The sequence below is a fragment of the Poecilia formosa genome, unplaced genomic scaffold (genome assembly GCF_000485575.1).
Source record: "Poecilia formosa unplaced genomic scaffold, Poecilia_formosa-5.1.2 Scaffold175, whole genome shotgun sequence".
Classification (NCBI taxonomy): domain Eukaryota; kingdom Metazoa; phylum Chordata; class Actinopteri; order Cyprinodontiformes; family Poeciliidae; genus Poecilia; species Poecilia formosa.
The window spans coordinates 354,185-367,902 of NW_006800114.1; the positions used below are offsets into that span (position 1 = coordinate 354,185).

General features: G+C 39.2%; 1 protein-coding gene across 11 annotated transcripts in view; it reads left to right on the top strand.

The window, feature by feature from the left end:
• The window catches only part of LOC103147170 (dedicator of cytokinesis protein 9-like), a 46,986-nt gene that overhangs the window by 1,900 nt on the left and 31,368 nt on the right, over positions 1-13,718 (top strand). For 4 of the 11 annotated variants that reach the window (XM_016678180.1, XM_016678181.1, XM_016678184.1 and 1 more), the window contains exon 1: positions 7,103-7,866. The exons of 4 other annotated variants lie outside the window; for them this stretch is intronic. In XM_016678180.1, the coding sequence (XP_016533666.1) occupies positions 7,705-7,866 (162 nt within the window). In that variant the 5' untranslated portion in view covers positions 7,103-7,704. Of the gene's footprint in view, positions 1-7,098; positions 7,867-12,706; positions 12,930-13,718 lie in introns of those variants that run through there. 3 more of the 11 variants (XM_007565380.2, XM_016678188.1, XM_016678186.1) reach the window with 2 other exon arrangements.

A 13,718-nucleotide genomic window follows, 5' to 3' on the forward strand; every position in this document is an offset into this window, starting at 1 on the left:
TGTTAAGCATATATGCTGGTCTGGTAAATGCAAATATATATATAGCACACTGACCATGAGAACTTAGCACCGTTAGTTGCGCTGACATTATGACAAATGGGTCATGCAGGACTATAGTTTATGCAAAAGTTGTTCAGTCGTTGAACTGCACAGGTGGTAGAAATCATCCTTTTTCTTGGTAAATATGTGGCTTTTATATTGGTCTTTATCTTGTCTGCTTGGCAATTATGTCCCAGAGGCTCTTTAATTGTCCCCTTGCCCACAGTGTGTTTAGTGTCATAAAGGATACAGTTCAGAACTGTGGGTTGCACTTAATAATGCATGAGATGATGTTGGGTGTCCGCGCTATTTTTATACCTGCCCCTTTTCTCCTCACCAACTTGGTGTCATACAGAGCACTCTGGGGAGCATTAATTATGAATACCTGTGCATGCAATAAATCATCTGGACCTGAGAGTGAGTTCACTTGCAAACATACAGTATCAGAAAAACAAATCCACAACCCATAAATATTTTGTTGGTTTTAAGTTTTTTTTGTGTTTTTTTTTTTGTTTTTTTTGGTCAAATTTGTTTGTTTCAGGCCATCAAATAAATTTTAATTCCAGACGAAGATAACTCAAACAGAATGCTGTTTTCAAATAATTATTTCATATTTTATGGGGAAAACTATGCAATACAGCCCGACTCTGTTCACTTTACTCTTGTACCGTTGGACTTAAAAAGTTTTTCCAGTCAGGAACAGTGGATCGGCATCATCAGCTGAGCTCCTTATTGATTTAGGTTATACCTCTTGGACAGAATCTTGTGTAATATTAATACTACTTCCACCACCCCTGCTGCTCTGCCTGTTGGGGGTAACCCAAGGCTCCATTCTTGGACCTACAGTACATTTTCTCTCTACCTACTTCCACTAGGTTCAAACCTTTGGAAACACAAAAGTCCTTTTCATCTCTAACCAGACGACTGTCAAGTTTATCGTCCAGTAAAACGCACGAGCTTGTGCTGCCTTAAGCATCACCTTAATTGCCTTACTGACATCCAAAGTTGGATGGCAGTAGTTTTCTTGCACTTTAATGAGAGTCAGATCAAACAACACTTGAAGGAGACAATTGGCAAATACCAAACCAAAATTATCTAGAAAAAAATAAACAGAAACCGTGATTCAAGTGCTTATAACTTCCATATTTGATTCTCCTATTCACACGACTTCAGCACTTAAAAGATGTTGCAGCCTGATTTTTTTTTTAAACAGCCACAAGGAAAGGAATGATCTTTTAGCCATGCTTCACTGGCCTCCAGTTAAATTTAAAAATGTTTTCAAAATCCTTTAATTTTAACGTGCTTTAACTGTGTTGTCCCATGTTTTTCTTTGTCAAAACTGCTGCCTCGGTGTATACTGAGGCAGCAGTGTATACGGCCAGCAGACCACATGCGTTTAGACATTCCAAAGACTCGATTAAAATTCAGAAACCGAACCAGATTGTTAGTTGCTGCTGAGACTTTGCAGTGGACTTCGCAGTGCACATCAGACAGGCTTTGTTTTAAAAATCTAACTTAAAAACACATTTACAGATTAAATCTATGACTATAGGGTTTTTTTTTTTATTCGTTTAAATTCTTCTTTAAGTTCCTTTTTTTTTTCTTATCACCACACTTTTGCTATTTCTTACCCTGACTCTGACTTCTGGTGAATTTAAGTTTTTCTGGACTCAGACAGAACCATAAATCCACATCAACAGATTCACATCTCAAAGTCTCAAACGAGCAAAGTTGGGATTTTTCAAATGGTCTAGTCAAAGTCCAAACACAAACACAATTGAAGTCATTCATTCCCTGTGGTTGAATTTACTTGGAGAACAATTGCACAGAACCAGGTTGGTTTATTTGTTCTGGTTATCTTTGACACCAAAATGTGTTTTATCTGAACACGAAGTTTGAAAAAAAGAAGCAAATAACAAAACTGTAATGCAGCAAATACTTTTTTGAACCTGCGTAGATAACTTTAAATAGGTGGGGCCGCTTGGTGAACGCAACAGAGGCCAAGCCATAAAGGCGGCCCCTGCAGGTTCAGAAATGACTTCCAAATGTGAGAAATGTTGGCAGTGAAGCCTCTGTTGGCTTCATTCCTCTCTCTGTTCCTTTACATAAAGCTCTGCTGGCATTGCACCACGCACAAATGTTTCTTTTTTTAATACCTCGAGTTAATTTCTTGCTCCTGTGCAGAGCCTCCCGAGACCTTCCTGCCATCTCTGGTTTTTAGGTACAGTAGCTAAATCGGTGAACTAAGAGTCAACTCTACACCAGAGGATTTGGTCTGATTAGAGTGTTAAAAACCTGCTACTAGATAATCTGTAGATTTGCAGATGCTTTAGCGCTGCTGACCTATATCTGTGCCACGATGCAGAAGTTGATATGGAGTGTGGTTCTCTGCTGAGCTCTGTTGTCCTGAGAAACCAAAGCTACTGATTTTCTGGTCATGTGGTTTCTTTTCCTTCTCATTTCGACCTGCTCATGTTTTGCGGAGCTCCCATCCTCGACATAAAATATATTTAGGATGAAGGCTTGCTAAAGCATCCATATCACTTGTTTACTTCTTTTTTTTTTCTTTAAAATCTGTTACAACAATCAACTTTTGCGCTATTTAGACTTTCTAAACTGTATCCCTGCCTGTGTGTTTACATCACACCCTCTAAGTGTGACTTTTTGGTGCTGTGTGGGAGGACCTTTTATTTTTTTCTTTCTCTTACAGCGGAATGACTTTAATATAGTCGCGACTAAGACAACATCAAAAAAGCAGCCAGTTTTGTGTTGGGGGGAGGGGAGGAAATGGGAAGCGACCTTAAAAATGTGCTTCAAGCCAGCTGACATCGTTTCAATCCAGGCTCTGTCTAGCATAAAAATAGCCATTTAATATGAAAAACGTTCCCCTCAGGTGGCCAAATAATGTGGTAATGGGTAAAACTGGAGCACCTCAACTGAGAGACCCACTTAGAAAAGCGTCCAGACAAGTAAGCAGGAATACGACTCCTTATACTGGTTGGTAAATTCTGCCAAATTCTTGTCTGGATAAAGTCTTTCTGCACACAGATGATATTCCAGTCCACGACAATACCTGCAGGCCTTTCATGAGACTCTCAATATCTAAATCACGTGTGCGACCCAGATTCAGCTCTAACGGTCATTATCATTAACCCAATTTTCTTTTTCCCTTACGAACTGCTGCAGAATTGGAGAAGAAACGAGGACAAAGACAATGGGAGAACAGTGTCTCTGGTTTGCGAAAATACAAAAGTGCAATTTTCAAACCAACCTAAACGTGCATAAAAATTAATTTCCCACTAAAAGCTCGCTAGCCGTTTGTTTTGTTGTTGTTTTTGTCTAATGTGAGATATTTGTGTTCTTTTTGGTTTACGGTGGTTTTGACTTTTTACTTTAATTTGTGAAGCAGAAAAGATGAAAATACATATCTAAACATTTCCCTGGTACTCAATGCACCCATATGTTTTTTGTTACAATAACTATCAGATGTGGGCGCTTGGGGATTAGTTATTTTTTCATGGTGGAATAATTCTGGAATAAACAGCATCATTGTGTTTGAATCCACAAGTTTATAATTCTTGTGGTTTTTCTCTGATCCTTTTGGACCAAAAGTTAAATATAGGCAGGAATATGGACACATAAATTCACTTTAATCATTTAATAAAACATACCGAAGGCAGTGGAACGTCCACTAACTGAATCATGATTACTTACTTTTTTGGAGACAAGTTGACAGTTTATGTTAATTTAACCAAATATGTATTGTATGTATATATTTGAGCATCACAGTTTTAATGGGGAATGAATTAAACATAACTTGCTACAAATTTATATTTGTGAACCCAAAGCTAGGTTTTAGAAACTAAAGCAGTTTAATCATTCCACCCAGAATAATAACCCTAATTGAAAGCCCTGAATAAAGAAGGTTTACCTATAACATCAAAAAAAAAAAAAATAAAAAAGTTATTGAAAGCTTTATGGTGATCAACACATTGTAGTGAAAGTTGCCTGCTGTGATTTATTTGTCCTTTTATTCCTCTCAATACTTTCATAACTGTTGTCTGCCGGTGCATTTTGCTCAGACTTGCAGTCGGCCTGGCAGCGTTTGTGCATGCTGTAGTCTTGTGGTCGTGGAGGAATTTTTTTCTGTGGATCTGTTTTGACAAATGAGGTAAGGACCAGGTTTTTTTTTCTTTCTTTTTTTTCCAGTGAGTCATCAGATTTCAGTGCAGTTGCAGAGTTTTTAACAGACTGTTGGAGGCAGCAGTGATGCACGTCATCCACCTTAGCAGCTCTTATTGCACCGTGGAGAAGCAATCGCGCTGTAGGGATCCCAACATGTAAAGACAAAGAGTTATAATGTACTATTCTATTCACAGCAGGAATCTTTTTGTTAATTTTAATTGACCACTTCTTCGTAGTCAATGATTGCTTTCAATCAAGAACGTCTTTCTCTAAGCTTATAAAACCAAAAAACATTAATTGATCCCATTTTTCAATTTAAATCTTCAATTTGTATTTATTCTTATTAGATTTTAGAACAATGTAGTGCAATGTAGTGCAATGTAGTGCAATGTAGTGAAGTGGAAAGAAAATGAAGCATGATTTTTGGAACTTACTCACAAATTAAAGCCCTGCTTGTATTCATTCCTCTTAACTCTGATAGCCCTAAATAACCACCATGTGCAGTGAATCCACATGGTGGTGGCAGCATCATGCTGTGGAGATGATTTTCTTCAGCAGGAAGAAAAAAGCTGGTTGAAGTTGATGGTAATCTGGACTAAGCTGATCACAACAATGTAAATGCACACTAAACTTTTTAGATTGCAGTTTGTAAAAATGTCTCATTTTACTTCCGCTTCATAATTTCGTGCTATTTATGTGTTGGAAATAACAATGCGTTGAGGTTTGTGGTTGTAACGTGACAAAATGGGGAAAAAGTTCAAGAGGTGTGAATACTTTTGCAAAGTTATTTAATTGGACTTTTTTAGGACAGAAAACAGAACATGTTTTTTTTGTTCTCTTTGTTGAAAGTTGGGGGGAAAACACCAGGATCCATAAATATAATCACAGAAAGATGTGTCACAGTTTTGAGCTTACGTCATTTTGTGGTTTGCCATCTTTTTTGTTTTTGCAAACGATTCTTGTGAATTCTCTTAAAATGATGTCATATCCTTTCGTGGGATATCTTGTAGTTTACAATTGTCAGTGTAAAAGGATGTTGGGTGCATTACTGGCTGGATTCTGATTTAATTACATTAATGCCTCCTCTTTGATGTGGGCATACTGCAGTGTTGCTGTCCATTACAGCAGTTTTGTTTCCTACAATCTTGATCTTATGCAGTTTATAAATAAGCTGTGGGTATGTCAGGAGTGTCAGACAGGACTTCAGTGATGATCAACCATGAATTTGTTAGAGGTTCTGATTAACTTCCAGTTAATGTTCCAGAAATTCATTTGTGAACATGTTTCTTTACTGTTTGAATATTCAAAAGGCAGAGAAATACATTATTGTTGGTTTTTCTTCCTAATACATGTTAGCTTGCTGACTGAGCACAGCTATTAGCTAATGGCTATTGCGTGTGTTAGCCAGAGCGGCTAATTTCCTGTCCGCTACTCTGGAGAACACACAGAGTAGCTTTGCATTAACCAAAGTAATTTTTCAAAGCAAAATGAACCTGAGCTGTTGTGAACTATGGAAATCAGAGACAAAGAGATTAGCTGAAATAGTTAATCATTTAGAAGTTATCTGTAAGAAAATGGTCTGCTTGCCATAAAATATCATGAAACAATTTGTGGGAATCATTTAGTACATTCTTGTTAGTAAAGTAACAAAAAAAGTAACAATCTTTTCTTGTTCATATTAACAATTCTTTTCCTCTGTGACACATTTCTTACCCATCTAGACATAAGCTAGCTGTGCGTAAAACACACACAGTAGTTAACTGTTTACCAGCTAACGCTACAGATTAACCAGATGGTACTAAAGTGTACTAATTATTACATTTTCTTTAAAACCCACTTTATTGTGTTTTGAAGCATTAGATTTATTTATTTTTTTTTTTGAGAATGTATTGATCGAGAATAAGAATATCGGAGCCATCACATAATGGCAAAGTTGGCATATGCTTTGGAGTCGATAAAGAGTTTTTAATGACTCCAGACTGTATTTAATCTTCCCTAACTTATAAGAACTAGTCAAATCTGGACCAATTTATTTAACGTTGATTACACTGGATGTGGCACCGTTGTTTTGAAACTTCTAAAGACATTTAGCTACCAGTATTCTCAAGATTTACCTCTTAACTTTTCAATACTGTTCTGGGTTGCACTTGTTTTTCAGCAAAAGCTGGATAAAAGTGGGTGAGTGTGTCATATACTGATGAAATATTTACACCATCTGAGAGAAACTGCAGGATATCCCAACAGTCATTAATAAAAAACAATACATTTTTACATAAAAAAGCCCTACATGATTCAGGTCTTATTCTTGTCTTTGAAAAAGAAAATATGAGGACAGGGACACGTTAAAATATGTTAGAATAGTATAACCTTCGATTTAAGCATGTCTCATGCCTGGTTTTGTATGGAAATATAGTCATATTTTCAGACTTAATCCCATTATCGATACATCCATTTTTCTCGCCATCCAGAGGCGATCCCATAAACCTTAAATAAAATCTTAGAAAAATAGATTCTACATTTTAAAAACATACTAAAAAAAGACAGAAGACTGTAAATGTATGAATGGGAAAGCATCAAATGCTTTCATGATAAATGTGTTTGGACCGAGAACTAACTATCTGAAAAGTTTGTTCTTGTTTTGCTCGAATTCAGAGACAATGCATTGGTTAATTTTTAGTGTTAACATCTGCTAGCCTGCAGCGAAGACAAAAGAAGTATAATTATTCCTTGTAATTCCCCTTGAGAATATTCGTATGACATCAGAAGGATGACTACAACACTTGTAATACCACTGTCAGTGGGAGAAAGAGGAAGGAGGGAAAGACGCAGGGAGAAAGAGTAAAACATTGTCTGCACCAGCTGATTTATGTGGGGGCTAGTTTGTGTGTGTGCGTCTTTGTAACAGTCTGCTTATGCTGTGTAGAAAGCACTGCAGAGTCAGAGAAGTGACTAGGCTTTTCGACTGAGAGCAGGAGAGAGACGAAGGAGTTAAGAAACGAAAGCGGTTGGCTTGAGTGATTGATGACAAGGGTGAGGAAAAGGAGGAGAGAAGGCAAACTGGAGAAGGAGCAAGTGCCTCGACATTCGCATCATCCCCCCCAGCAGGAGTGAGGAAGAAAGAAGAGTCAAGCTGACGCCCTGCTTCGAATGAATGGACTGAATGAACACACACCATCCTTCATCCCTCATTCGTCCCTGCTGAGCATCACACAGGAGGATACAACTCGCCGACCCGTCTCCCAAGACTCTCTGCTTTCCGATATACAGAGTCTTGGATAATTGCAACAGTGGATAATTCTGAGTCTCCTCAACCGTGAATGTGGACCCTTTCAGTCCACCTGTAAAAAAGGCTTTGCCTCGATTTAAGACAAAGATTTAAGACAAAGGTAAAGTTCGGAAGATATGTTTGGGGCTTCTGATCCTACTGCCACCTGCAGTGGAGGCTCTTGATCACCGTGGAAGCGAGTGTCCGTTTTCATCATGGGCTGCACAACCAGTGTGGTTCTGTTGGAGGGGTTGCGTTCCATCCTCGAGAGAAACTGTACTTATGTCAAAGGTTCAGTGGAACTGGGGGCTCTGGAGGACGAAGAAGAAGCGCAGAGTCTTTGGGGATCTCATCAATGGATACCAACCACCGCTCTGGTAAACAATAGCTCTACTTTAGCCTCAAAGTTGTTGTGTTTTAACCAGTTCTGGAACAGTTTGCCAAATTGAAATGTTCATTGAGCATCTTCTTTGTGAGTGAAAATTCCTTGCTAATATTAGAGGAAAATGGGCCAACTAGCTTGAGATGATAATATGTTAACAGTAGCTCGAATGAACACTTATTACAACCAAAGTTGATGGAAAACCACTTCTAAATTCACAATATGGAGAGAAACTAAGACTACACTTCACACATTCTCATATTAAGCATTGAAAAATGAAATGCATTCCTAGTCTGCTGAGTCTTAATTTCTGTTATACAATTCAGATGATTGGTTAGAATTTGTTCCACAAAACATTAAGACATTACTCTATCCTGTCTTCACTCAATGGTTTAGGTTGATGGTGTTGGTGTATTGATAAATTTGCCACCAAGTGAGCGTTTTTTTAATCCATTCCTAAATGGGATCTCTGATAACTGTCCACGGTGACAACAGCTGGTTGAGTCACTCAGTCTTTAATTTTGTTCTTCTGCTTTGTTTAAATATGAGCGTAGATCCTAAATCCAACATTTGCCCAACTGTTTTACACCAGGTATTGCTGTTAGCACCTCCTTCTGGTACCTCGTTGCATAGGAACTGACATTTCCTGGAAGCTGAAATGAAACAGGACCAGTGCCAAGACTGAACATCATACCCACGAGAGACAATGAGGACCTTACATTGGTAACAATGTGAGCTCTCCCTTTATACGATGGGTGGAATGGTGGAGCGCTGAATGGACGATCAGAAATGACTGCTGTTGTAACCAGCTGCTCTAACCTGGGCACAGTATCTAGAATTAAGAGATGAAGAAATCATATTTTCAGATAAGGCTTGATAATATATTTTTTCATAACATAAAAACGTTTTTTGTTTTTACTCAGGTTCTTTCTGCCTGATATTAAAATTGTTTAATTATCTGAAACGTTTAAGTATGACATCACTGCAACCTCGGAATAGCCTACTGCTTGGCTTTTTATATGTTTTTGTTAAATTAAGAAATTAGCAAATGTATTGTCATTATAATGGGGCATAGACACAGCTGTGTCTGTATGTGACATCGTCTTGCAAGGCAAGCCTATTCAGGGACTTTCTGCACTTCAGGAGATGCGAGTACCTATGAGAAGTCTGATGTCATTAGCACTAAGGAAACTCCCATCTCTCATATTAAGTTGCGTCAGATGTGTTTTCTTGCTCTTATTATGTTTTAATGCTTTGTTGCTCCCACTTTAATAGAAAGTGTTTACATTTCATTAGCTTTGTGACAGATCAATTGATTTAGGTGTGTTATTATTATTAAAAGGTGTACAACAGGTTGGATTTTCTCTGCTTTATGACACTTTGTCTCTTCAGGGAGCCTGTAGCAACGGTTGACTCCCAAACATGACGTCAAACCCGGCCTTATGCAATTCTCTCTAGACTTTTAGAGCTTCGTCTCTTCTTACGTTCGCAAGCGATGGGGCTTTGGGCGCACCTCTTGGGAAGGGTGTAGGGGACTCACGTGATCTAATTGGTTCAAGCTGAGTAAAAACAAATGGACGTCATCCCTCTCCAGCCCCTTTCCCCTCTTTCTTCCCTCTGTGAGAGCTTCGTTTTTTTCTTCTAAGCTCTTCCACAGATGGCCCTGTGAATTGATTTGTTCTCACTCCGTGTATGATCACTTTCTTAGACAAAGTAACACTTGTGGTATCACTAACACGGTACCAGTGGGTAGCTCTGGGAAGTTTGATGGTGTGAGAGTGCCGATAATGAGAGAGGGTGACCTCAGTGCAGACGGCATCTTGACAACGGGCTGATTATCATGCAGTGCTGGTGACACTGTCACCATATGACTTTTGGCTCTGTAGGGGCAGAAGTGATGCAGCATATTACAGCCATAATGGACGATAGTAAAGCCTCAATATGGGCTATTTTAAATAAAACACTTTCTCTAATTTTCAGCAGTAAATAATGCTTCTTCAGGTGGAAAAAAAAACCCTGAATCTGTATTATATTTTCACACACAACACTTTAAAAAGTTACCTGCTAAATAGGACTTACATAACCTGATCAGTTTAAACAGTTTGAGGCTTTCTAAGCTTTGAAGCTTTGATGAATCTTTTAAAGGAGTAGCAACAGGAAACACCAGCTTAAGGGGATTTTGCTGCATGTTTTTTTTTTTTTTTTTAAGAAAATGAGCAACTGTGGCTTCATTTGTGTCCTTCCAGTGAACCAGTCACAAGAGCTTTATCAAAACCAATTTTAAATGTGACAAATATATCTGCACAGTGGCACAGTTGGTAGAGCTGTTGCCTTGCAGCAAGAAGGTTCTGGGTTTAATTCCCAGCCCCGGTCTTTCTGCATGGAGTTTGCATGTTCTCCCTGTGCATGGTGGGTTTTCTCCAGGTACTCCGGTTTTCTCCCACAGTCCAAAAACATGATTGTCAGGTTAATTGGTGTGAGTGTGTGTGTGCATGGTTGTGTGTCTCTGTGTTGCCCAGCGACAGCCTGGCGACCTGTCCAGGGTGACCCTGCCTCTCGCCCGGAACGTTAGCTGGAGATAGGCACCAGCACCCCTCCCGACCCCACTGAGGGACAAGTGTGTAAAGAAAATGGATGGATGGACAAATATATCTGCTGTTATGGTGATTTTTATTTGTAACATATACGTTAGCCGAGATTTTCTTCCGTTTCGTGGATTCTAGGATTTTGACCAGAGTAGAATGATTAGGTTTTGGGCAAAATTTAATTCTTATGGAGCCTCATTTTTTAATTGGGGAAGAATGGTAATTAGCTGCAGTGCCAAAACTAAGAGTACATCTATCACCACATCTACTAGTAGATGTGATATATCTGTTTGTCTTTTGAGGGATTTTTTCAGCCGATTACACTGCTACACAGGTCAGTTATGCTTCAGAGCTTCCAGCTCCATTCCAGTGTTTTTCTAAGACATGGTCTCTCTGAGAGGTGCATTTCAGCCTGTCCCTTTGAAGCTGGCACTGTTGAAACAACTTATGCAAATGATCTGAGAACCCTGCAGTGCAGAAAGTAAAGCTCGCGCTCGAGCACACGCTTGCCTACTTTTGTGCTAAACTTTCTTAGCAGCAGTGGTGCTGAAACTGCAGCGGAGGAACGACAGCCTTTGAAGTCATCCTGACCCCTCAGCTTGTCATCCTACCTCCCCTCTTCCTCAGTTTGTGCACTCTGATGCTCTTCGAACTCCTCTGCCAATGGAGACAGTTGGATATTAATCATTCTCTTTGAGTCAGAAAGATCCAAAATATCACTGATGTGTGGGCGCTGTGCACAACACAACATGTTTTTTTGTCTGATTGCTAGCGGTGTCATCGTTTTAAAACACACAGTGTGAGAGGAGCAGCTGAACCGAGGCTTCTTTTCTGCTACAAGATGAAAAGCCAGCAGCTGTCCACAGAGAGCGCTGAGTGTTACAAGAAACCCCGGGGAAGCTCTTCCCGAGTCCTTAAACTTTAACAAGAGATTGTGTGTTGCACCTTAGAGCTGGAGAAGGAGGAAGTGACCCTGCTGTGGGAGTCTGATGTTGTAGATATACCAGAGAAGCAGTTCAAAGCAGAGGAAAAGTAGAAGTGCCAGTGTTGACTCTAGAAATATTGTTACTGTTACTGCTCAGTTATTTTGAGGCTTTTGTAGAGTCTGTCTTACAGGAAAACTCATCATTAAGAACAATCTGCATGAGAAGCACTTGAAAAAGCAAAATAACGGGGTTTTCTTCAACTTGACAAGTAGTTTTGAAAATGCAGGTATTTGATATTTGCATAGATTTGCATAGATTATTGACATAGTGACATACTTTTGTAAACGCTATGTACTGCAACTTTAATTTGCCATATCAGCCCCAGTGATAATGCTAATTAGAGGACATACATTAACTTACCATGTCCCTGTGTTCAAATTGTTTTCAATGTTTTTAAAATTAACATCATTTTTGTCCAGATCTTTTTCTTTAGTTTCTTTTTAAAAATTGATCCACATTCTTAAAAGCAATGTCTGGTTTTCATTGGTTAACTGTCAGCAAATTGTTATTTATCGTTGCTTTTATCAGTTATTTTAGTGACCTTGTGGGTTTTCCAGTCATTAACAGAGGAGCACCGACAACTTTGTCCTCGTGTTTTTGGGCTAACCTTCAAGAGTCACACCAATAGGATCGCATTTTGGCTTTTATTTTTGACTCGGCGCCTACAAAAATAGACTATATTGTCAGTGCTCCACCCCCATGCTGGACAGATGGAAGGTGTTTGTATTGATATGCTGTATTTAGTTATCTCTAAAAGGCATTGTGTTTGCTATGGTAGATCGTCTCATTGACCCTCATCCATCCCAGTGTTCAAGAAATCTCATGGTTTGTGCTGAACTGTTTTTATTAATATACTGTTCTGATGAGCAATATGTTTTCACAACGGACAACGTTTTTGTTGATTTTTCTCACAAAATTTCTTCAATTTATCTAGTGTTTTTCTAAATTCATCATCCTCGTGCGTATGTCTTGTACGGTTGAGGTTGAGTGTCATGGTCCAGAGAGGATGTCCTTCTTTTTTATCGAGACTGTAGATAAATAGGCAGGTGGGGCTGGAACATGATGACGTGATCCATGGGTCTTTTCCAAGTTTTTAATGAGGGAGGGGTTGTTGTACGTCCTCTCCTGCTCCTGCTGCGCACATTCTTACATCCGTACAGCTGTGAGGGTGGGAGGAGTCGTGTGTTTCTTGATGAGAGACAGAGCAGGGGAGAGAAAGGGAGAGGGAGGCCGGGCCCATGGTTGAGTAAAAAGAGGGAAACTCGCTGGACGTCATCAAAGCTCTTGAAAGTTTCGGAGACAGAAGACAGCTTTCTGAAATGCCATCCTATGCCTGACCATAAGGTGTGCACTGGCAGGACTTGACCACCATGCAGTGTCGAACAGCCAAAGCCCCTAAAAGGGAGATGGTGATAGAGAGTCCACAGCAGTACAAAAGTTTGGCTGAGATTGAGGCAGAAGTTGAAGGAGTGCCACAGGTGCCAGTGGTGAGTACGTACGTTCCTATTCTGCTTTGTGTTCAATCCTTCAGAAGCTGCTTTAAATATCTTTCAAAGGCCCCGACGTGATGATGGGAAGTAGCAGCTTGACTCTATGCCTCTCATGGGAGCCAATCTTTTTTTGGAAGTGGAGCACTTGTTGCTTCTTTTGTTTGTTAACCCTTCCTGTGCACCAGAGTCCAAAATTTTGGCCAGTCTGATTAAAATTTTCTGTTAAAATAATAATAAAAAAAAAAGTTAGCAAAACAAAATTTTATTTTTAATTTCAAATGAATGTTTTTCTTTAATCAACGATGTCGTCACAATAAACCTCAGACTCACATATGAAATGCATTAATGCGAGTTAATTACTGGCAAGTTACCCTGCAAAGCCACTGAGTTCACAGCTGGTTGTCTGCCTGGCCAGAATCCCATTATAAACCGTAGCTTATAACTTTATGCTTATCAGGCCATCTTTAATATCCACAGGGCTGAGAAATTTGGATGAGGGTCATTGCATTGGATCACTGGGAAAATCGCTTAAATAAATCAAAACTTAAATCTACAGCCAGACATGTGTTTAATTGGCCTCATGTGTTTGTTGAATCAAGTCCAAGAGGCTAATCCAAATAATATAAATCAATTCCGTGTCTACCAGCCACGTAGCTTAGTATTATATGGTTGTGGTCATTGGTCTGATTGAGGTTTTGCCCCATTACATGTGTAATTCTCTTTGGCCGAGACAATAGACCTTAAAAGACCGACTTCATCTTTATATTGCTGAAGGTTTGAGTGAAT